General features: G+C 41.1%; 3 protein-coding genes across 6 annotated transcripts in view; 2 read left to right on the top strand and 1 right to left on the bottom strand.

The window, feature by feature from the left end:
• Nucleotides 1–1,564: 1,564 nt before the first annotated feature.
• On the bottom strand, nucleotides 1,565–6,434 carry LOC111952310 (mitochondrial coenzyme A transporter SLC25A42-like). Its single transcript, XM_023970878.2, has 7 exons — nucleotides 5,986–6,434; nucleotides 5,014–5,122; nucleotides 4,466–4,491; nucleotides 3,908–4,074; nucleotides 3,556–3,672; nucleotides 3,212–3,363; nucleotides 1,565–3,094 (listed from the first exon to the last, which is right to left on the bottom strand). The coding sequence occupies exons 4-7, from the start codon at nucleotides 4,042–4,044 to the stop codon at nucleotides 2,769–2,771; spliced, it is 732 nt and encodes a 243-aa protein (XP_023826646.1). The 5' UTR covers nucleotides 4,045–4,074; nucleotides 4,466–4,491; nucleotides 5,014–5,122; nucleotides 5,986–6,434; the 3' UTR covers nucleotides 1,565–2,768.
• LOC111952307 (MAU2 chromatid cohesion factor homolog) lies at nucleotides 6,420–15,182 on the top strand. Of its 4 annotated transcripts, none has more exons than XM_070435155.1 (19): nucleotides 6,420–6,685; nucleotides 7,063–7,080; nucleotides 7,504–7,575; nucleotides 7,692–7,787; nucleotides 8,171–8,265; nucleotides 8,420–8,447; nucleotides 8,880–9,035; nucleotides 9,221–9,367; nucleotides 11,603–11,693; nucleotides 11,780–11,883; nucleotides 12,099–12,176; nucleotides 12,316–12,390; nucleotides 12,500–12,583; nucleotides 12,673–12,722; nucleotides 12,871–12,948; nucleotides 13,060–13,171; nucleotides 13,559–13,649; nucleotides 13,766–13,893; nucleotides 14,095–15,182. In XM_070435155.1, exons 1-19 carry the CDS (start codon nucleotides 6,452–6,454, stop codon nucleotides 14,167–14,169), a joined length of 1,812 nt encoding a protein of 603 aa, XP_070291256.1. In that variant the 5' UTR covers nucleotides 6,420–6,451; the 3' UTR covers nucleotides 14,170–15,182. The 4 variants fall into 4 exon arrangements, with proteins under 4 accessions (XP_070291256.1, XP_070291258.1, XP_070291257.1 ...); XM_070435157.1 differs by having other exon boundaries at nucleotides 12,316–12,381; XM_070435156.1 differs by having other exon boundaries at nucleotides 7,504–7,569.
• A 6,268-nt stretch (nucleotides 15,183–21,450) lies between these two features.
• The window catches only part of LOC111952306 (transcriptional repressor p66-alpha), a 36,004-nt gene continuing 33,100 nt past the window's right edge, over nucleotides 21,451–24,354 (top strand). Inside the window, exon 1 of the mRNA XM_070435153.1 lies at nucleotides 21,451–21,615. The gene's annotated coding sequence lies outside the window, so the exon portion shown is untranslated. The remainder of the gene's footprint in view (nucleotides 21,616–24,354) is intronic.

The following is a 24,354-nucleotide window of genomic DNA, read 5'->3' on the forward strand; positions in this document are numbered from 1 at the left end:
ACTCTCACAATCCCAGGCCCCCTCTGTCCATTTTATTGCACAGTTCTATTGTTTAGATTGTGGTGGTACCAGGTTGGCTGTTCACTGTTGGGTGGCAGGGTATCCCAGAATTCACAGTCAGGGTCACAGGTAGGAGGGAGGGAGGCAGAGAGACAGGGAGGCAGAGAGACAGGGATGGAGAGTGATAGGGAGGGAGAGAGACAGAGAGGAAGGCATGGAGGCTGAGGCAGAGAGACAGAGAGGCAGAGACAGAGGCAGAAAGACAGAGAGGCAGAGAGACATGGAGGAAGGAAGGCAGAGAGGCAGAAAGACAGGGAGGCAGAGAGACAGGCAGGACGAGGCAGAGAGACATGGAGGGAGGAAGGCAGAAAGACGGGGAGGCAGAGAGACAAGGTCAGAGAGACGGAGGATGAGACTGAGGCAGAGAGGCTGAGAAGCAGACACAGGGTCCTCTCTCCAGCCAAGTGGTCGGTCAGTTGGTCTGTCAGGTGGCAGCAGACACCCAGGATCACACCCACTGGTGTGTATCATTAACTGGCCACAGAAGGGGGGTTAGGTGGCTCCACATTGGGCACAATATCGCCTCACCATACTTTGAGGAGCATGAGCAATACATAGAGTGTACTGACTGGATAAAGCACACTGAAGCAAATGCATTTGTCAAATAAAAGATTGCAAGATATGACACTGTGAAGGTATTATTTAGCTATTCAGAAAGTTATAGTAACATTTGGGTAGGAGCACCTGGAATTTCCTGGTAATTTAAGGGACTACTAACATTGTTGTTTTAAAATTGTCTTTTTTTAATCTCCTAAAATTAGTTGAGATATCTTCAATGGTTATCTGTGCTTGTGCGGGTATGCCCTTAAGTGAAGTGCCAATTCAGTTCAGCCCTGACATTGTGGCACCTCACAGGTTGACTGATAATTGTTAAGCTTTGGTAAAAAGCTTTGGGGAATAAAAACAGTTATATCAAAGAAAGAACTCAAGGTTGAAAACTCTATAAAATGGTGCATAACTTGACTAAACTGCAGATATTCTGTGGCACTAGAAAGAGTGGCGTGGGTTTGCACTCAACTACATTGACATAGTAATATGTAGGAAATCCAACCAGTATATTGAAAATAAAAAATGTATGATATAAAATAGAAAGTGTTTGTGTGAGAGGATTTGTTCTGCACATTAGTGGGTGTATAAATGTGTAAAAAGGTATAGTTTCAGTAATGATCCTACTCAAACCCCACAGTGACCAGTGTGAAGGTCAAGGTAAGGCAGGGTGTAATCAGAAGCTGAACTATGTCCCATCAGGGGCTAACCTGAGGTTCACCAGGGGATACTGACAACTAGTGATGCTTATTTACATCAAACCACTGTCGCTCTGTGGCTGCACCGTCTCAGAGGTATAGCCGTAAAGGATAGGATCAAATATATCAATATATATATATCAAAATATATCAAATAAAATGACAGATTTTGAAACAAAATACTATAAATGATCTAGAATTTTGCACATTTTATTTTAGGCTAAGCAATTATGACTTGACTTTTCAGCATAGTTAACTAGAATATTTCACTCTAGTATAGGCCAGCTTTTAGTTTGCTGATCACTTGGCTCCACCTTATGGACAAATAGAGATACTGTTACGAAAAAATATATTTTATTTCAAGTACAGTTCTGTTTTTCCTGTGTTTTATTGTACAACAGCTGATGAAACTAACACAATAGAAGTGTGAAAATGTGATCAGTGTTATTTTCTGAATGTTTACCAACCAGCCATAATCTACAGAGGAAATTCTAATCAGCAGGTTTGCATGGGCGGGGGTTTTGGCTTTCCATGCTCAACTCAACATGCAGTAAATTAGTTAATAGACCAATAATAACAACGACAGTTCCAAACCTCTCTGCCAATAACAGTTAGTTTTCAGTTTTCCCCTCCCCACTCAGAACACTAACAGACAGTCCTAGCAAACGTCTTCTTGAGAATTTTTTTGGGGCTAAAAAGCAATATTTGGCCATTATGATAGAAAATATATTACATTAAGGTACTCAATTGTTACCCAAATGATTTGATATTGATATAAAAACAGCTGCGTTGGGCCTTTAAAATGTGCCCTTGCCAACATAATACCCCAATCTCAAACAAAGATCAGGCCTCGAAACAAAAAATCTTTCACATTGTCATACCTCTCATACTGCAGACATCTGCACACATCTACCCAGTTTGAGGACACTTATTTTGGCCCTAGCGCAGACACTCCATCCATCAACAGCAGGAGTGGGGGTCTGGCTGTGCGTGCTTAATACGGATGTGCGTTTAAATAAACTGACAGCTTCTGCCTCCTCCTGTCTGTCCAGTACAACCCTCTCCTTAGAATTCCTATTTGACATGTAGTGCCCTAGGTCTACTGAGAGGATCCATATTGTGAGTAGACAGATCTGGTATATTATTGCCATTCTAGTCCCCAGGGGCACAACTTTGGTTTTAGAAGTGCGGGGGGCATATTTTTTGTATTTTGTAAAAATCCAGTCAGAAAAACACTCCAAACAGCCTACCCGACCGCTCGGAGGCGTCCACATGGTCCTAAAGCACACCGTTGCCTCATTTTGTATCACAATCCAATGATAAAACTCGGGGGGACAAACATGCAATTTCAGAATGGGGGGGGGCATGTACCCCTGTCCCCAGTGAAAGTTGCGCCCGTGCTAGTCCCTGTGAGCGAATGACTGGTCCCAACAGTGAGCTTCTCATCTGGCTCCCCCTGCTGGCTCAGTATGTGAAGTATCCCAGCTGGTGCATCTTGTGCAGGAGGTTGTGCATAAGGTCAAAGGTGGTGAAGCTGACCCCCACAGCGATTGGCCCTTTGATCCAGCTCATACTGAGGCCCTTGTAGAGTCCACGCACCCCCCCTTCCTGCACCATGATCGTCTTCATGGTGCCCAGGACGCTGCCGTACTGTTGGCCCGTCACCCCGGCCGTCTGCATGCGTCGGCGAACCATGTCCAGAGGGTAAGAGGCCGACTGGCCGATCAGGCCGGCGCACGCACCGAACGCCAAACGCTCGTAAGAGTACGGCTGGGACCGCCTAGTTCTCTCTGGAGAGAGGGATGGGAGGAGAGAGAAAGAGAGGGATCAATTTAAGTGAATCTCAGCCCTTCATTAAAAAGTTGATTATCCAATAAAGATAATTTAAAAAAAATTAAAGTCTGTACCTGCATGCAGTTTCTTGAGGGTCTCGTATGTGAAGAAGGTGATTCCTGAGTACGGGATCACTCCCAAGATGGTCGGGCAGAAGCCTCTGTATAGGGTCTTTATGCCCTCCTCCTGCATGATGCGCACAAAAACGTGCATGATGTTGCTGTACCTGCAACCGAAACAAGAACGATAAGAGAAGGATATTAACCTATAAGGATATTGATTAGGATAGTAATATGACCTATACTAACTTACAGTACATGCCTGTTGAACACTGAACAAGTGTGCAAAGGGGAGCCACATGCAGGTATGTTTTTACATTCAAAGATAAAAAATGACGAGCGTTATCGGAGTGCCCTACATTTGCCTGGGCGTCACCGCCATCCTGGCCCGCACCATGTCCAGGGGATAGGTGAGCATGACCGCCGTGGTGCCAGCTAATGATCCTGCCAGGAAACGTGGAAAAGGAGGCAGGGCTCTGAAAAAGACAAGATGGATTCCATCATGTTACAGAACATCTATGTTTTCTACAATGAATGCGTATCATTTGTATTATTAGGAATTGTCACAGTAGAGAAAATGGTTTGTTCTGTTCAAGAACGATCACTGAAGGGTTGCTTTGGAGGCTGATGGAGACCACCAGAGGTCAAATGGTGCTACATTAAACAGTGTGTGTATTTGCGATTCTTTACACTGATGGGTACTCTACTCACTTTCCCTGGAAGCCGTAGTATCTCCCCAGTATTCCCTTGTACTGGTCATAGAAGCAGAACTGGATGGCAGCGTAGGGGATGACCCGCACCATGGTGGCAGAGTTGCCCCTCCACAGGCTGAGGAAGCCATCTTTCATGTACGTACAATATATGAGTCTGAAAGCTTCCTGGGGGCACACACAGCAACACAATAATGCTACTGTACCTGTAGACTTCCAGTCATTGCGCTAACGCTGGTTAGCGTTCGCCCACGAAACTACCGCTAACTTCCTTCATACTGTACACAGAGACATAAAAATGGTATCCACTAATTCATCTGACCCTGGGTAAGTAGAACAAGGGCTTAAGCGTAGTATCCCTTTAACACTAGCTCAACACACCTTGGGGCAAATCCTACCTTTTTCACTTAGTCATGCATTGAAGTCAATGGGAGACTAGGTGAATTTTTTATTTAAGTGGAAGTTAGGATTCACCCATATGGCAGCATGCGTACTAAACATCAAGTACATCTTTATTTAGTGTAATGCAAGTTATATAGGAGACTTGTAATAGACTCACCTTAGCAGAGAATTTTTGTGAGGATACTAAAGTAGGAGGAAGAAAATATGTATTAAGACATAATAACTGGTAAAGATACCAACAATGAAATATGTATTTAGCATAATAACTGGTAAAGATACCAACAATGAAATATGTATTAAGGCAAATAACTGGTAAAGATAATAACAATGAATATGTATTAAGACATAATAACTGGTAAAGATAATAAACAATGAAATATGTATTAAGCATAATAACTGGTAAAGATAATAACAATGAAATATGTATTAAGACATAATACTGGTAAAGATAATAACAATGAAATATGTATTAAGGATAATAACTGGTAAGATAATAACAATGAAATATGTATTAAAGCATATATATTGGTAAAGATTAATAACAATGAAATATGTATTAAGACATAATAACTGGTAAAGATAATAACAATGAAATATGTATTTAGCATAATAACTGGTAAAGATAATAACAATCAAATAAGTATTTCCGAAGGGAACCCCTACTTTGTGTTCCTAATGCATGTTCTTCCAGAGAAATGGACTTACCTTGGAAGATGATCTTGGTTCTGTCCAGGGGGGCTATGAATGTTTTGGCCACAGCACCTGCGGACGCTCCACATAGCAGGGTGTCCAACACTGTCAACACTGTCAATCTCTGCACACAGAAAGAAACACTGAGTACTCAGCTTCACACGGGACACGAAAGACAAACACACTTTGAAATGATATCAGTCAAAAACCTATTCCATAACTCACACCCCTGCAGTAATGGAGACTCTAACATGGCATTATCACTGGCTGCAGATATAGGCTAAAGGTATCAGATGGAAAGACATGTAGGCTTAAGGTTTCTTATGTGCTTGGACTGCCAGAGTGTAATCTGAACTGTCTTTCTGCAGATTCCTAACCCACTTTCCTAACCCACTTTACAGTAGACTTTAGTAAACCTCTACACCATTTATACATTTCTTCATGTTCAAGTTTTATTGTCACATGCAGAAGTACAGTGAAATGCTTAACTTGTGACCTTTACCCAACAGTGCAGTAATCAATATTTAAATTGTATAACTAATAAAATAAATAAAATATATATTTATTTAATTTAACTAGGCAAGTCAGTTAAGAACAAATCCGTATTTACAATGATGGCCTACCCCAGTCAAACCCTAACCCAGACAACGCTGGGCCAATTGTGCGCCACCCTATGGGACTCCCAATCACGGCCGGTTGTGATACAGCCTGGAATCAAACCAGGGTCTGTAGTGATGCCTCTAGCACTGAGATGCAGTGCCTTAGACTGCTGCGCCACAATATGTTCTTATAGTCTGGATGGAAGATATCCATATTACAGGGATCTAAACTGGAGCTACCTATTTAAGAGATGTATTACAAATAAGTAATGTAGGGATTCAGAGTGACATAAGTACTCAATATTATTATCATAATCAATCAATGCAAGGAAAATGTAAACATTGCTGCACACCAGGCTGAAATGAATGCGCATAACAAATCCTTCACCTTTAATCTGGTTTACTGTGTGTGTGTTTGATGAAGATCCGGCAAATCTTCCAAATTATTTCACATTCAATGTTTAACTCTACTGTCGTCTTCCGTCCATATTTCCTTGTTTGTTTGCTGTTGTTCTGTCAATCTCTGTGGTTTTGCAACGCCGCCGTCTATTTGTCAGTCTTTCAGTCTTTCACACCGTTGAGGTTTTGACTAGATTGACATTCTCCCAAACTGAGACAGGCGGTGGTTTAAATCTAGGTGTTGTCTGCCTAAAAGTTATTGGAGTTTTTCTCGCTCACGAGATTATTATAGCACGTAAGGCACGTACTTGTTTTGGACTACAAATATAGATTATTACGGCACGTACTTGTTTTGGACTACAGGTACCATAGATGTTTTAAAAAACAAAGATCTCGCTTGTAGTCGAAAACACGCGAGGGTGACACGGTGCTCAATAGTTGTTGTTATTGGGAAAATGGCGTCCAACGTAGAGGCCCCGGAATCTTGGTACCTCGCCCTTCTCGGCTTTGCAGAACATTTCCGCACCTCAAGCCCACCCAAAATTCGTCTGTGTGTACATTGTCTTCAAGCTGTTTTCCAGTTTAAACCTCCGCAAAGGGTTGAGGCAAGAACTCATCTTCAACTAGGCTCGGTCCTCTATCATCATACGAAGAACAGCGAGCTCGCGCGGAGCCACTTGGAGAAAGCGGTGAGGAGGGAGAGTTTGAGAAAGCTCGAGGATGGAGTCAGAGATGCGCTAATCGGGGTCTCCTATAGTCAAATGGGAAAAAGTTGTATTGCTAGCTTTAGATCCTGACCCTTTGATAATTTCATTCATATGTAATTGCATTCAGAATAGTATTTGTTAGTTAGCTCGCATGATATTTTAGCCGCCAGTCCTATTGCATCTACATTTACATTTACATTTAAGTCATTTAGCAGACGCTCTTATCCAGAGCGACTTACAAATTGGTGCTGTAACGTTAGCTAGCTTCACTGTGTTACAAGTTGCTAACAGTTGATTACTTTGACTAAGTTATGCATCTATAATGTGTATTTTGTCTCTAACATCTCTTTTCTTTTTAGTGGTTCATTTCACAACAAGTATCCTTTTCAATGATATGGTTTCAACCCCAACACTAGCTGGGGACCAACACAGAGCGTAGTCCTCTGAAACTCAGTTGGTAGAGTATGGGTTGTGGGATCGATTTGCGTACGTAAAATGTATGCATGCATGACTGTAAGTCGCATTGGATAAAAGCGTTTGTTAAATGGCATATAGTATATTACCAACTAGCATTACAATGTGCAATTCTTCAGAACATTTCTCAGATATGTGTTTGCTGCTCCAAGCACATCTCAGTAGTCAAATTACATGTCAAGATTGTGCATATTGCTAGGTATTATTACAGCAATGTTGGAGCTAGAAACACAAGCATTTCACTGCACCAGTGATAACATTTGCAAATCTGTGTACCCGACCAATACACTTTGATTTGATGAGGTTTCCTTCATGGAATATCTCAGATCCCACAGTTTGAAGATGTTAAATTTGAGGCTGCAAGTCTTTTATCAGAACTCTACTGTCAGCAGGTACCGGTAAATAAAGCTAAAATACATTTGAAATCTTTTGCTGTCTGGAGATCCATTTGAAAAACATGTTTATATGCAAGTGTAAGGTAGAGTAGTTATGACTCTACATGTTCTGTTTTCAGAATCTGGTGGATTCTGCAAAGCCTTTACTGCGAAAGGCAATTCAGATCTCACAGCAGACTCCCTATTGGCACTGCCGCCTGCTGTTTCAACTGGCGGTACGTTGTGTCGTGCTTTATTGTAAATACTGACTGAACTGAATAGTTGTATTTTTTTTAACCCTTATTTTACCAGGTAAATTGACTGAGAACACATTCTCATTTACAGCCATGACCTGAGGAATAGTTATAGGGGAAAGGAGGGGGGATGAATGAGCCAATTGGAAGTTGGGTATGATTGGGGCCAGATTGGGAATTTAGCCAGGGCACCAGGGTTAACACCCCTACTCTTACGGTAAGTGCCATGGGATCTTTAGTGACTACAGAGAGTCAGGTCACCCATTTAACGTCCCATCTGATAGACGGCACCTTTCTGTTGGATGTTTGGTTGTAGACTGATACATTGCAATGCATTGAATTTCTCTTTTTTTTAACCCTATCAGCAACTGCACACTCTAGAGAAGGACCTTGTGTCTGCATGTGACCTCCTGGGTGTCGGTGCTGAGTACGCCAGAGTGGTGGGCTCGGAATATACCAGGTGCTGTAACCTTGATGCTATGAACTATTTACTTTTTATGTCCACATTGATTCATCATTGAAACAAGAGCGATGTTATTCAACATGCCCTCCAATAGACTTCATTTACATTTACCTATAACGATAGACTGAATAGGTGATGTCTGCTTTCACAGAGCGTTGTTTCTCCTGAGTAAAGGAATGGTAAGTCTCAAATTCTTTGTTATGAAAATGCATAATTTTGAATGGCTGTCTTTTGCATTTAATAAGGGTAAACAGATATCTTGAGTATGTTATGCACTTAAAGGGATACTTCAGGATTTTGGCAATTATCTATTACCCCAGAGTCAGATGAACTTGTGGATACAATTTTTATGTCTCTGCGTCCAGAATGAAGGAAGTTAGAGGTAGTTTCGCAATATACCATAGACGTCCTTCCAGTCTGCGCTAGCACTAGTTGGCAATTTCCTTCAAACTGCACACAGAAGCATAACAATGGTATCCACGTGTTCATCTGACTCTGGGGAGGGTCTCATTGCCAAAATTCTAAAGTATCCCTTTTAAAGGATGGAAATAAAAAATAATTTTGCACTGGATAGTCTTTACCATAATGTGTCTTTTTGTCCTGTGTATCAGCTCCTACTGATGGAGAGGAAGCTGGGGGAGGTGCACCCTCTGCTCACTCTGTGTGGGACCATCGTGGAGAACTGGCAGGGAAACCCCATCCAGAAAGAGTCTCTTAGGGTCTTCTTTCTGGTGCTGCAGGTCACACACTACCTGGACGCTGGACAGGTAAGGACTCCTCTTGGCTAAGACCAAGGTGCACAACGCTTGTCAAGGACAGTGAATTAAGGACACCTATGACAACAGGGGTGCACCCCTGTTCAAAAATAAATACTTTCCCTGTAGTTTGTATCGCAATTGTTAAGTAGTTGCATTGATAGTGACCCACCCCTTCCTTACGTTGTGTGCTGCAGGTGAAGAGTGTGAAGCCCTGTCTGAAGCAGCTGCAGCAGTGCATCCAGACTATCTCTACACTCCACGACGATGAGATCCTGCCCAGTAACCCGGCTGACCTCTTCCACTGGCTGCCCAAAGAGCACATGTGTGTTCTTGTCTACCTGGTGAGCCCAATCTCTTCCTCATTCACCTGATGCCTGAGGACTGATTCCGCCCTAGATACTTGTGCAGATCTGAAAGGATTGGATGGCTATACTGTGGTAATATCAACATGTTACATGGTAATAACTAGGGCAGGAATGATCCCAGTATCCCGATAGTAAACAAAACACAATGCGTCTTTACTAATCTTGTAAACAAACATCATCATGTTTTCATCCAGAGTAAAATGTATTTATTTTACAAGCTATTGTACACAATATTCTACATACAGCAGGTTCTTAAAACCTCTCTAGGGTACGTGAGACGTTAGCCCACCTCTTCAACAGCCAGTGAAAGTGCAGGGCGCCAAATTCAAAACAACAGAAATCCCATAATTAAAATTCCTCAAACATACATGTATTTTACACCATTTTAAAGATACACTTGTTGTAAATCCAGCCACAGTGTCCAATTTCAAAAAAGCTTTACGACGAAAGCAAATCAAACGATTATGTTAGGTGAGTGCCTATTCACAGAATAACACAGCCATTTTCCCAGCCAAAGAGAGGATTCACAAAAAGCAGAAATATAGATAAAATTAATCACTAACCTTTGATGATCTTCATCAGATGACACTCATAGGACTTCTTGTTACACAATACATGTATGTTTTGTTCGGTAAAGTTCATATTTATATCCAAAAATATGAGTTTACATTGGCGCCTTACGCTCAGAAGTCACAAAACATCCTTTGATTTTGCAGAGAGCCACATCAATTTACAGGAATACTCATAATAAACATTGCTAAAAGATACAACTGTTATGCATGGAATTTTAGATGCACTTCTCCTTAATGCAACCGCTGTGTCAGAGTTTTAAAAAGCTTTACGAAAAAAGCAAACGGTGCAATAATCTGAGTCGGCGCTCAGAGCCCAATCAAGACACAAATATAGCCGCCATATTATGCAGTCAACAGAAGTCAGAAGTAACAATATAAACATTCAATTACCTTTGATCTTCATCAGAATGCACTCCCAGGAATCCCAGTTCCACAATAAATGTTCGTTTTGTTCGATAATGTCCATAATTTATGTCCAAATTCCTCCTTGTTGTTCTAGCGTTCAGTACACTTTCCAAACTCACGACGCGTGGGCAGGTCCAGCGGAAAGTACGGACGAAAAGTTAAAAAAGTTATATTACAGTCCGTAAAAACATGACAAACAAAGTATTGAATCAATCTTTAGGATGTTTTTAACATAATTTTTCAATAATGTTCCAACCGGAGTATTCCTGTGTCTTCAGAATTGCGATGGAACAGAGCTTGCTCTCACGTGAACGCGCATGGTCAGAGCATGGTCACGTCATGGCAGACCTGACTCATTCCTCTCTCCTTCGGCCCCACTAAACAGTAGAGGCATCAGACAAGGTTCTAACGACTGTTGACATCTTGTGGAAGCCTTAGGAAGTGCAACATTACCAATATCCCACTGTATCTTCAATAGGAGCTGAGTTGAAAATCGATCAACATCAGATTTCTCACTTCCTGGTTGGATTTTTTCACAGGTTTTTGCCTGCCTGATGAGTTCTGTTATACTCAGACATCATTCAAACAGTTTTAGAAACTTCAGAGTGTTTTCTATTCAAATCTACGAATAATATGCATATTCTAACTTTTATGGCTTTGTAGCAGGCCGTTTACTCTGGGCATGCTTTTCATCCGGACGTGAAAATACTGCCCCCTACCCCAAAGAAGTTAAAGGTCTGCTTCGTGTTTTCATTTTTGCCATGGATAAACTATTGCAATACTGTATCGTCACAGCCTTAGTAATAACCAGGGTTGGGTAGGTTACTTACTAAATGTAATCCGTTAGTTACTCGTTACCTGTCCAAAATTGTAGTCCGTAACGTAACTTTTGGATTACCCAAACTCATATTTAATCTGACTTGCCCCTTAAGAGGCATTTGAAGAAGACAAAAAGGATCCACCAAACGCATTTGGTGTGTCATCATAGTGGTCAGACTCGCTCAGGTGGAACAAACCTTTTTTCAATGCTGAATTTGTCACAGAGAAAACAGAAAGTAATCCAAGAGGTAATCATAATTGTTTTTTCAAAAGTATCTAATCTGATTACAATATTTTTGCTGGTAATGGATTAAAAAATAATTATATAAAAAAAAAAAATCAGATTACATAGCTGATTACATGTAATCAGATATTCCCCAACCCTGGTAATAACCTTGTTCTCTATATGTTCCAGGTGACTGTCATGCACTCCATGCAAGCAGGGTATTTGGAGAAGGCACAGAAATACACAGACAAAGCACTCATGCAGCTTGAGAAACTAAAAAGTATGTGATTTGAAGCCCACTTATCTCACCTCTGTTTAACACTCACTGTTGTCTAAAAGGTCTTCTTGGCTCAACCTCTATTTCAGTGCTGGACAGCAGTCCCATCCTCTCCACTTTCCAGGTCATTCTGCTGGAGCACATCATCATGTGCCGACTAGTCACTGGTCACAAGGCCACCGCATTACAAGAGGTAGTATAGAACCAACTGTTGACCCATTTTTATTTCTGTTCAACTTTACTCATTCACTCTGAAATGAAGTTATAGTGGAATGTTAAAAGTTTAATCAAAGTAGCTACGGAACTATATGATAGGCATTTTCGTGCCCATTGGCAGTTGAGATAGGATAGAGATTAGGAGCACCATGTCATTTATGAGGATGATAACTTTTTCTCCCCGTATCCCAGATCTCCCAGGTCTGCCAACTGTGCCAACAGTCCCCCAGGTTATTCACCAATCACGCTGCCCAGCTTCACACTCTACTAGTGAGTATTTTAAACCTTCACCCAGAAGACATACCCTCAATTCACTGCCTTGAATAACAGTTACCACCCCACTTCTGTAACTGGGGCCACTGTATCTCTAAAACACTCAACTTTGTGTATATGCTGTTCCATTTCTCAGGGCCTGTATTGCATATCTGTCAACTGTATGGACAATGCAGAGGCACAGTTCACCGCCGCTTTGCGGGTAAGCGACGTAAGTCGTAACGCTAAGCTTATTATACGGGTTTATGTCTGCATGTGTTTAATATGTTTTACATTGTCACATTTGTGATGGTGAGTAAATCTGTGTGTTTTTTCCCCAGCTAACCACACACCAGGAGCTGTGGGCGTTCATTGTAACAAACCTGGCCAGCGTCTACATCAGGGAAGGAAACAGACACCAGGAGGTTGGTAGATACACATACACACACACACACTATTCATTTTTACTCAAAATAAATTGTCAACTGTATTAACTTTGTTCTTTCTTTTAAAGCTCTACAGTCTCCTTGAGAGGATAAACCCTGATCACAACTTTCCTGTGAGGTGTGTAAGCGCGTATTGCATAACAGATTTTAATGGTTACTCAATCTTGCTCATCAGAACCAAATACCTTATTTTTTAAGGCTACGTGTGCAGCCTGTTGGTGAGAAGGTGTATTGACTTCGAGTTGACTGATGTGTGTTTGTTGCAGCTCTCACTGTCTCCGCGCTGCAGCCTTCTACGTCCGAGGACTCTTGTCCTTCTTTCAAGGACGCTACAACGAGGCCAAGTAAGTCTCCCCCACCTCTTTTACTGAGTTGCTGAGAAGTGTCCCATAAGTTCCTCAAACTTTCAGTGGGAATTGGGAAATAATAATTTCATAATGATATTCTTATTGCAGACGGTTCCTTAGAGAAACTCTGAAGATGTCCAACGCGGAGGACCTGAATAGACTGACAGCCTGCTCACTGGTTCTGCTAGGCCATATATTCTATGTACTGGGAAACCACAGGGTAAGATCACTCCACAATGGTCACAAATGGATCTTTTGCCAGAAATGTCTACCCTGCCCCTGTTGGTTTATTTATTGGTATATTCGGATCCCCATGAGCCTTTGCTGAAGCAGCATCTATTATTCCCGGGGTCCACAAGTAACAAGACACTGATAGACTGATAGACTAGGAAACCAGGTCACACAAATTTAAAATACAACGATATACTAAAAATAAAAACATAATAGTACAAACAATACAACAAAAAATGTGTGCCTGTGTCCCATATACAAACCTTTCACCTTTTTTTGTTCATGCCGTACTGTTTATACATTTTATTCAACGTGTTTGCGGCAAAATATTTTGCTTCTGTAGGTTGCATAACAATATGTTGTTGTTTTTCTCCAGGAGAGCAACAACATGGTGGTTCCAGCGATGCAGCTGGCCAGCAAGATCCCTGACATGTCTGTCCAGCTGTGGTCCTCGGCCCTTTTAAAAGGTATGCCCACACCTGCACATTTTCTTTCTTTGGTTTGAGCTTCATTACTCCCTACTAGGCTTAAAGTATTTGAGGTAGGTTTCCTTGACCACATTGTTTTTGTCTTGTCCTTGTAGATCTGAATAAGGCCCTGGGAAACACCATAGATGCCCATGAAGCAGCTCAGATGCACCAGAACTTCTCGCAGCAGCTTCTCCAAGACCACATCGCTGCCTGCAGCCTCCCCGAACACAACCTCATCAGCGTACGTATCAACTTATCCATGTTAACTTTTTATCTTTCATTATTACTGCCATCAAAGTTGTGGTTTGTAGATCGATGATATAGCTTGTTTAGCTGTGTTTTTCTGTCTGTCCTTTGTCTTCTCTATCAATCTGTATGACTGTCTGTCTGGCTCAGATGGGTAATTAACAACTCTAATCTGTCTCTCTCTTCTCTGTGACAGTGGACGGACGGCCCACCACCTGAGCAGTTTCAAGCCCAGAACGGCCCAACATCCAGCCTGGCCAGCCTGCTATGAGCACCAGGCTTGTAACACAAGGGCTGCCTTCCTAAAGGCCTCAAAGATGTCTAGAATTGAACCATAGTTTCTTTCTGTCTTATGAAAATTTGAGGGGGAGTGTGAAAACATTGTAGCAGTTATATGAATAAGGTATTCATGTTTTTTTTCTCTCCAGCTTTTCTTTGTATGAATGCAATATCTTCTCATGCATGGAAGTTCCTGATATTGATTTACTCTACACGTGTTGCTAACCATCTGCTGAAGATTTTCACAGCTTCATTGTTTTGTACCACCCCCATCCCATCCTCATGAATTAGTGTAGGTACAATTGCCATCACTTCTCATGTATTGAACCAGTAACATGTTTTGTTTCATGCTAAGTTTGGACTTGGATCTGAATGTTAACTGGGTAGTGTTGTTGAGCTCAACAGTTTGAATTTCTTGCTGAAAGACTGCAAGTGAGAATAGCGAAATAATTGAATGTTCAAGTGCAGTTACTTAATGGAACAGCAGGTGTCCCTGTTGAGCTTTCCTTTGAAAAACCTGCTTTGAGAGATTTTGTTAAATTTGGCCTGTCATAGATTAGCAAGATGCATCACAAACTCATCTGTTTTCTGTACATATGAACTATAGTTAATTTAATTTCCATAGATCATGAAGTTGGACATTTTATGAACATACAAGGAACCTCAGATAAAAAAAATCTATGCTACTTTTTGTAATATTAGAATTTGTCTTTATAGTTCTAGTTAAGGGTTTTCTTGACAATACATTATATCGATATGCGACATACGAAACCTTTATTGTACAGTGACATTTTATAACGTAAATGTAGTCAAGTGTGTAATGAATTTTAAACTCTCAAGATGTAGTACTCCAACTCAATGCTTGGCATTTAAGTCAATCTTAATGAGTAGACACATCAGAAGCTTGAGTACTTGCCATATTCTATTCAATGCCTATACTTTTATTGCTTGTTTCAATAATTTTTCTGACTAAAGTCAGAATAAACATGGTATTTGCAACCATAATTTTGCATTGTTTGAGAATGATTGTCAGTGGGTGATCTTAGCTATCTTTAATTAAAAAAAATGTAACTTTTCTGACAAATGTACTGAAAATACAACATGCATACAAGTAGCATATAATGATTTCATACCATGATAACTATTTATGAAAGATATTTATGTCCACATGGTCCATAGATGAGAATGCAATTCACTAAGTTAATTTAATTCTAAATGATTGACCCCCAACTCCCTGCATAGTGCCGTGCTGTGTGTGCATCAAGACTAAATTGGAACTGGGCAAACGGGATCAATGAAAAGAATAATCAGAAAAGGGCATGTGCCTGGCAGATGCTTCATTCAATAATACGTTTTCACTTTGCACCATTCCATGTATTCTCAAATTATTTTTGTAATCATACATAGAACAAACATTTTTGCAACCACTTCAACAAAGGCTGCGTTTACACAGGCAGCCCAATTCTGATATTTTTTCCACTAATTGGTTGTTTGACCAATCACATCAGAGCTTTTCACATCGACACTTTTTCAGAGCTGATCTGACTGGTCAAAAAACAATTAGTGAGAAAAAGATCAGAATTGGGCTGCCTGTGTAAACGCAGGCATAGTAAACGGAAATCCGGGACACTCAAATTAGTATAATATGTTATGTTTGGAATGGTATTTTTTAATTTGTGTATGTCCATCATTCATTTGTATAATATGTTACGAATTTTCAACATGAATTATATGGTAAGAATTCGCTGGTAAGAATCATTCTCAGTGTGAGTAAAGATGCTACAACATAGGCCCCATAATAATACTAGATGCCTCTGTTTCATGTGATGTTGCTGCATTAGGGATCTGATGAGAAGCAGACAGAGAAGTCTGTTTCTATCATTGAGGATCAGTGGAGGCTGCTGAGGGGAGAACGGAACAGAGCAAATGGAATAGCATCAAACACCTGGAAACCACGTGTTTGATATATTTGATACCATTCCACTGATTCGCTCTAGTCATTACCATGAGCCTTTTCTCCCCAATTAAGGTGCCACCAACTTCCTGTGTTGAGGATATGCAGGAGAATTCTGTCTCTGTTGTTGAGGATGTGAAGGAGAATTCTGTCTCTGTTGATGATGTGCAGGAGAAGTCTGCCTCTATCCTTGAGGTAGTGCAATAGAAGTCTGTCTCTATTGTTGAGGAAGTACAGGACGTCCAGGAGAAATGTACATCCTACAAATGCTCTGCCATCTTTGGTTCAACCAGCCACGGTGTGGAGAACAGTTCCATTGAGGAAGTCAAGGCCCCTAGTCCCTTCCATCCTGAGGACACTGGTAAGAATCATTATACCGTTATTCTTAATGTGAGTAAAATATGCTCTAAGAGTGGTCACATACTAAAATTAGATACCTCTGTGTGATGCTGCTTCCCCTACCACTATTGTTGAGGAGAGGCAGGAGAAGTCTGCCTCATCTATTGTTCAGGAGGTCCAGGAACAGGCTGCCTCTTCCACATTATCTGCCTTTACCAGCAAGAAAAAGTCTGCTGAGGAAGGGAACAAGTAATCTTTGTCCCTTGCTGCACGTCCATCCCATGGGGAGGATTCAGAGTTGGCTGCACAGAGGGAGGCTCTGAAGAAGGAGAGGGCAGCTAAAGCTGTTCTACAGGCTTCACTGGACGAGGAGCATTGCACAAACACACAGCTCCGGCTGAGAGACAACAAAATTGCATCAGACTTTAAAACGGAGCAGCACAAGATCAAGAAGCTTGAGGCTGAGGAGCTGGAGCTGAATGGCCAATCAGGAACAGAGCAAAACCAAGGATAATCTCTGACCAACTGGCCTCTGAGCTGGCAGAGGAACAAGGCAGGAGCCAACAGCTATGGTGAAAGACCTATATGAGTTGAAGTCTGCTACATCTGCAGATAAAGCTCAAAGTGACCAGCTGAAAGAGAGAGAGAGGGATCTCTGAAAAGCGAGATCTGAGCTCCCAAGGGCAGGACCTGAGGGCTCAAGTAAAGGCCTTCCTTCAAGTAAATGCAGAAATTAGTCTAAGCACCATCAAAATGACCTCTGAACTATCAAATGAAAAGATCAGAAGACAGAAGCTCCAGACTGACCTCGAGGCGACCAAGCATTAGAGTGTGTTGGAGGAGCTTTATGAGACCAGAGCAGTCTGCAGTGACCTGGAGGAGTCTGTGGCCTCGGAGATTGTCAAGGCTGAGAAATTCCATGAGAAGAGTCTAGCCCTGGAAGGTGAGGCCATGGTCAAAGATCTGAAGTCAGCTTTGGACACAGCAAAAGTCTACAGTGTCCAGCTGAGTGAGAGGCTCCAGACAGAGAGCTCAGCATATGAGGCTCTGAAGGCACAGCACCAAGCACTTATGTGGCAGCACCAAGCCCTGATGTGGCAGCACCAAGTCCTGATGTGGCAGCACCAAGTCCTGATGTGGCAGCACCAAGCCCTGATGTGGCAACACCAAGTGTTGGAGGGTGAGCATCAGGCACTCCTCTGGGATCATCACAGCCTCCTCGCTGAATACTAGGAGCTGATCTCCAAGCAGAAAACAATGGTCTCTAAACATCAAACCCTCCTAGTTCAGCATCACAGCCTCAAATCTAAGTTTCAGGATGTTGAGGCAGACTACCAGGGCCTCCAGAACAAACTCCAGACTCTGACCAGTTAGTACAGGGCCATGCAGACAAAGAACAAAGCCTTGAAGTCCATGTGCAAGAACCTTTACTCTGACCACCAATTTCGGGTCTTCGAACACAATTCTGTCCTCTCACAGTAGCAGCCCCTCCGATCAGAGCTTCAGGAGCAGCACCATAAGCTGCATTGGCAGCAGCAGGAGCACTGCAGGGTGGCTGCAGCCCTCTCAGAGGACTACCAGAACCTGGAGAAAGTGCTACAGACAGCTGACAGAGTGCTGAGCCAAATAAATAATAGTGACATTGGTTTACAAGGATACTATGGGAGGATGCTGGGAGACTATGCTAAAAAGTATTATTGCCCCACTAAGGAAGAGGAGGAAAGGCAGGCCGGGACCAGGGCAGAGGCATCTTTGTTCCAGGGTACTCTGCAGCTGCTGGACCACAGAGAGAATAACAAAGAAAGAGGCAGCCAAAGAGATATGACCACTCACACTACTTGTACCAAAGACACTGGGCCAAAGGAACCCAAACTGTTTGGCCCGACTGAGGAACAGGAGGAAAGAAATGCCAGGAGGAAGACCAAGTTGTCCTTGCTGAAGTCTACTCGGTGACTGCTGGAACACAAATATAAGAACAAAGAGAGAAGCATCCAAACAGATATAACCACCCGCAATAATTTATTTTAATTTAAGGATTGTTGTTAGGCTAAGTTGTGGTTAACAGCGTGGTTTACTTTGCATGGATGTTATTTTCCTTATGCATTGAGTTTACTAATATGAATCCACTATGAATAATAGAATTGCTGCTGCTAGCCAATTCCTGAGGATTTTCTAGTCATCATTTTGTAGCACAACTTTTGAATTAAATAGTAATATAAGATTTGCATTTCTTGTCCACCAAGTGCAGTCATTTCATGGACCAGCATGGGCCGCATTTGAGCTGTATTTTGATAAACCTGATTTGAGACAGTGAATTTCAGTAACATTTGGCCCTGTCATAAAAACCCATCTGCCTTTTTGAATATACATCTCAAACTATTTTTGAATTACCACAGTTGGAAATAACAAATATATGGACACAAAGTTTGAGTGCATGCCATATTCTATTCAATGCATGTGTTTTTAAATGATTACACAGTTTTTCAATTATTTTTGGATAGCAGTCTGAATAAACATGGTATTTGCAACCAAAGTGTTATGGAATGTTTGTCAGTGAGTGTACTTAGTGTTTATTAGAAGTGAGTTCTATATTGAGTTCATCATGACTTTTCCCACTACCATGTTCCCACTGGGCACACACTGGTTGAATCAACGTTGTTTCCTCGCCATTTCAATGAAAGTACGTTGAACCAACGTGGAATAGATGTTAAATTGACGTCTGTGCCCAGTGGGTTGTGATAAATATGCAGTACTTTTATATAGCCTACATACATTTCTATTATAGAGATACATTGACTTAAATCCTTATTCACACAGTAGTCATCTATATTCATATTGTACTGTGCAGTTACTTAGGAATAATTTCCTTTATAGTTATCATTATATCACTTTCATAAAATAAATTGTCCCCAACTAACTACACAGTACAATACATGAGCCCATAAAGACAAGACAAGACATCATGTATCTTGTGGGTCCAACATGAGATTCAGAGTTGAGTTCATTTGGGGAGAGTATCATTCAGGCACAGGACAGAGGAGGATACCTTGTAAAACTACCCTTTCTCTTTGACTAAGGCGTCTGATTTGTAGATCTCGTTTAATGTTCCTTATTCAGGGGAATGCTGAATCCCTCCTGATGGTGAATTACTGCAGGAATAAATACCGACCTAATGGTCAGCCAGTAATGGTCACATGACTGTCTTTGTTACCAGTCAGCCATGCAGATGTCATGGCTGTCTTTCCTTTGATATGACTTGCACACTCAACAAGTTTACAACAATTGCTGTTCACCCCAAAAAATCCAATCAATTTATACGAATCAGCCTCTCGATTTGTACGTCATTTTAGAAAGTAATATGTTGTTGGATTTTAGGTATGTTCATAAGTGCTGTTGGGCAGTGATGCTTGTTAGGTGATAAGTGTCAGCATAAACAGTTCTGAAAGGAGACGCTTCCTGCCAAATAGTGAGTCCTGTTGATCGTGACAGGGAGGGGTACTTCCTTGTTTTGCTCCTGTACTTCAGTGGGGATTAAGTTGATAGTGCCTTGTTGCTTTAAGCCAGTGTCACACATTGTGCCGACATTGATATGACTCATCTTTTTTTTGTACTGGTTTGAAGCTATAAAGCACTATTTCTCAATTTTCTCTAAAGAACAGGTTTCTGACATTTCACACATCGCTTGACATTTGGCCCCAATTAAAATGGATTGTGCAGAGTGCATAGGTACTGTTTAATTGCTCCTGTTTCTTGAGGTTGTTTTCCCACACTGCTCCACCCAGGGAAGGGAATGTCACCAACTCCTTTAGAAAAGGATGCCAACCTTATGCCACCGGAATTCTTTTGAACTACTTCTGAGATCACACTACAAATTAGGTCTCGAGAATGCAGTGGCCAGACAAGGGCATTGATTTTGTGTGCCCTTAGTTTTTTTGGATCAAACCTGAGAGTTCAGGCATAAGATACATTTTTGGCCAATGTATGCGATTGCATGTTTGAATTCATAACTGATTAAATTAATGAGGGCACCAAGAATAGTTAGTTCGAAGACACTTCTATCGACACCCAGGTGATCAGTATTAGGTTTGGTTCACTTCAGATTGGAATTAGGTTCACAGCATTACTTAGTCAGGGGGATAATATTGATATCACTGCAGTGGGATTGTGATATTGATAAGGGTCAATAATAGTGATATTCAGGGGTTGAATTTACCCCAAAATTTGATCCTTTTATTCAGCCCCCAGTTCCCACTTATGTTACTTGTCTCTGATTCCGTAGTCTCTCTCTCTCTTGTTCTCTCTCTTTCCCTCTCTCTCCCTCAATAACTGATATGTCTGCACTGAGATACTGTTCAAAGATCCTCATGCCCCCAAAGACATGATCAGGAGAATTATTGAGATTGGTCCGGACTCATTGAAAGACAGTGGAGACATCACATTCATACATCTGGTATGTTACACGTTGGTACCAATATTGTGTTTGTTTGTTTGTTGTTGTTGTTTGCTGTTGTATGGACTGTGAATGAGAGAGCTGCCCATGGCTGTTTTAGGGAGGATTCAAAGCACTGAATTGTCAAGTACCATGATAACAATATGAGAAATATTTACACATCATTAACTGTTTCCATTGACTAGCTATAGGACTAGATTTTTACATTAAAATAAAATAAATGCTCTGTTAGTTTCATGGAGAGACAGTAATTGAAATGTTTTATGACATTAATTCATGTTAGACATTGATAATTGGTGAATTGACAATTGATTACAGCACTGGTGCAAGGTAGGTAGAATGATGGCAAGAATTCCTGTGGTGGTTGTGGGGCAAAGCATTGCAATGATGAGACAGGCTACTGAAAACTGGACTTTTGAAATATATTTTTACACACATGATATGCTCAGTGGCCCTAATGTACTCGGACTCGGTTGCCACCTTGTGTGACCACATGCGCATGCTTAGTGATGTGACGCTATGTTCCATGTGTGAGAGAGAAGCTCATTATTTGGCAACCGGAGTGGCAGCGGGCAGGGCTGAAGAGGGGATCCCCGGGATCGTTTTTTTTTTTTTTTTTTTCTTTCTTCATCGAATTACAGGAGTAAATAGTCTGTCAAAACAAGTGAAAAGCGTTACAGCGACACCTCTTCTCCGTAAGTTAAGATATCATTTAAATTGATGGGTTAAAGTAATATTGATTTTGAATTTAATTAAGCAGACGAAGTTAAACTTATTTCCAGTCGTTAACGTAATTATATATCCTTACCTAGCTGGCTAACTGCTGTGAGTGCTAGTCTAGGTAATGGTTTGTGTGTCTCTCGCTAGCTGTAATTAGCTAGCCACACACACCTAACGTTACTAGCTAGCGACTGCAAAGTCAGAACAAACCGTCTCAAAAGTAAAAGAATGCATGTAAACTTGTACCGGTTAATGTTCCAAAAGTCGGATACAAGTATTTTCTTTACAACATGCATTAAAGTAGTCCAAAAACAACTAATTGGTTTCGACTCTCAAAAAAGGGATTCCTTTATTATTTTTGTGACTGAATCCCGGAGTGGCTGTCTGTCTGTACATGCGAGTGTCAGAGCGAGTTCGTTAGCTAGCCAGCCTGCTTACGTTATCTTGTCATGAGTGGGCATTTGGTGAATCCCACCACTTACTGGTTTATATACACGAAATATCATACATTTTAAGAATAAATTTAACCCAAACACGCTCAGGACGTTTTTAACTATGTTCCCGGTAATAGGAATCAAGTGTCAATTATGCTAACTTGTGACGCTATCTCACGACCTGGCTTTAGTTCGCTATGTTAGCGAGTTGGAACACCGATTTGGTTGGACTGTGGTGGGAGACAGGTTGTTGTAAGCGACAATGTTTTAAATTTTATTTTTATTTTTATACTGTATCACAGTACAACAAAGGATATTCAATAATTGTATATTTGTTATCAGTAGCCGGAAATCTCGCAGAATTGTGTGAACACGTTTTTATTTTGATGTGAAGTTGAATGTTATCTCATTCATTAAAAGTGTGTGTGTGTGTGTGTGTGTGTGTGTGTATATATATATATATATATACTTTTTTTATGGTGGACGATGTGCGCGCCACATTCAGTATGGCAAGCAAGCAGTTATCATGGTTCTGTGTCATGATTAAAGTACCCATTTGGGTAGTTCCATGTCATTTCAGCAATCCATGACACCCACCATCTCAGAATGTTCTGACATCAGATACGATTAGCATACCAGCAACATTGTTTTGTTGAAATATAATTTGATCTCTGAGAAATTGATTGGAGACAAATTGGGTAGTTTAATTTATAGGATTCATATAAATAATATTATAGTCGTAAACATCCAATTTGGATCAAACTGTTTTCTAACAATGAGTAAAACATGATGAATCCAAAGAAATGGTCAAAAGCCACACACATACCCCCCACTTCAACAATGAGTGTATATAGTAGGCCTGGAATTTCGTGATTTTAGGGGCAAGGCCATTTAGTCTTCAAGAGGTGCCCATCTGCCATGGCACCAACATCTGCTAGGGCACCAAGGCTATTAACCAAAATATCCAATTAAATTGGTTTGAAAATCGAAAAACAGTAACTATTCTGTTAAGAAAGACATCAGTGTATATAAATAATTAGCCTACATGTAGAAGTGTAGGTGATAGCCTATGCATATAAGGGAGGCACCTGAAAATGTAGCCAAACTTTAATGAGAAGTTTTATTACATATAAGGAAATCAGTCAATTGAAATAATTGAATTATGCCCTAATCTATGCATTTCACATGACTGGGCAGGTGCCCAGCCATGGGTGGGCCTGTGCCACTTGGGAGCCAGGCCCAGCCAATCAGAATGAGTTTCTCCCCACAAAATGTCTTTATTACGGACAGAAATACTCCCCAGTTTCATAAGATATCCGGGTGGCTGGTTTCAGATGATCCTGCAGGTGAAGAAGCCGGATGTGAAGTTCCTGGGCTGGCGTGGTTACACGTGGTCTGCGGTTGCGAGGCCGGTTGGACGTATTGCCAAATTATCTAAAATGACATTGGTGGCTTATGGTAGAGAAATGAACATTCAATTATCTGGCAATAGCTTTGGTGGACATTCCTGCAGTCAACATGCCGATTGCATGCTACCTCAACTTGAGACATCTGTAGTGTTGTGTGACAAAACTGCACATTTTAGTGGCCTTTTGTTGTCCCCAGCACAAGGTGAACCTGTGTAATGATCATGCTGTTTAATCAGCTCCTTGATATGCCACACCTGTCAGGGGGATGGATTATCTTGGAAAAGGAGAAATGCTCACTAACAGGGATGTAAACAAATTTGTTTACAATTTAAGCAAAATAAGATTTTTGTACATATGGAACATTTCTGGGATCTTGACAATTGTAATGTAGGATCATTATTAATATCTAAAGGCTTGGTTCTGTCCACATATTTGAGGCATGTTCATTCCGATAGGAGACTAAGACCTGTTCCTTTTGCGCGTTGCAACGTCACCCACCTTGCAATCTGAGCGGAGGCAGTCAACATTTTGAAACTATTGAACCATAAATGTAATTGTTTAAAATCTGGATGTGGAAGGTCTTGCCATGTTCCAACCATAGGAATGTTAAGGAGATTATTTTAGAAACACTTCTTCATATGCCATTGAAACCAGTATTTCTCTCATGTTCTCAACTGTCTTTCATTATCCAGCAGCCAAAGACACAACCTAGTCATATTTCCAACCCATGCTTGTTGTTGCATCTTTAGATTTTCCCTCTATTACATTTCTGAAGGATATTTTCATTTGTCATATGAAACTGCTCGCATTTGCAGTGCACTTTTGAGAAAGAGAAAAAAGAATCACCTGATAGCCGGAACAGCATCATCTA

This window comes from Salvelinus sp. IW2-2015, linkage group LG26, assembly GCF_002910315.2.
Source record: "Salvelinus sp. IW2-2015 linkage group LG26, ASM291031v2, whole genome shotgun sequence".
In the NCBI taxonomy this organism is placed as follows: domain Eukaryota; kingdom Metazoa; phylum Chordata; class Actinopteri; order Salmoniformes; family Salmonidae; genus Salvelinus; species Salvelinus sp. IW2-2015.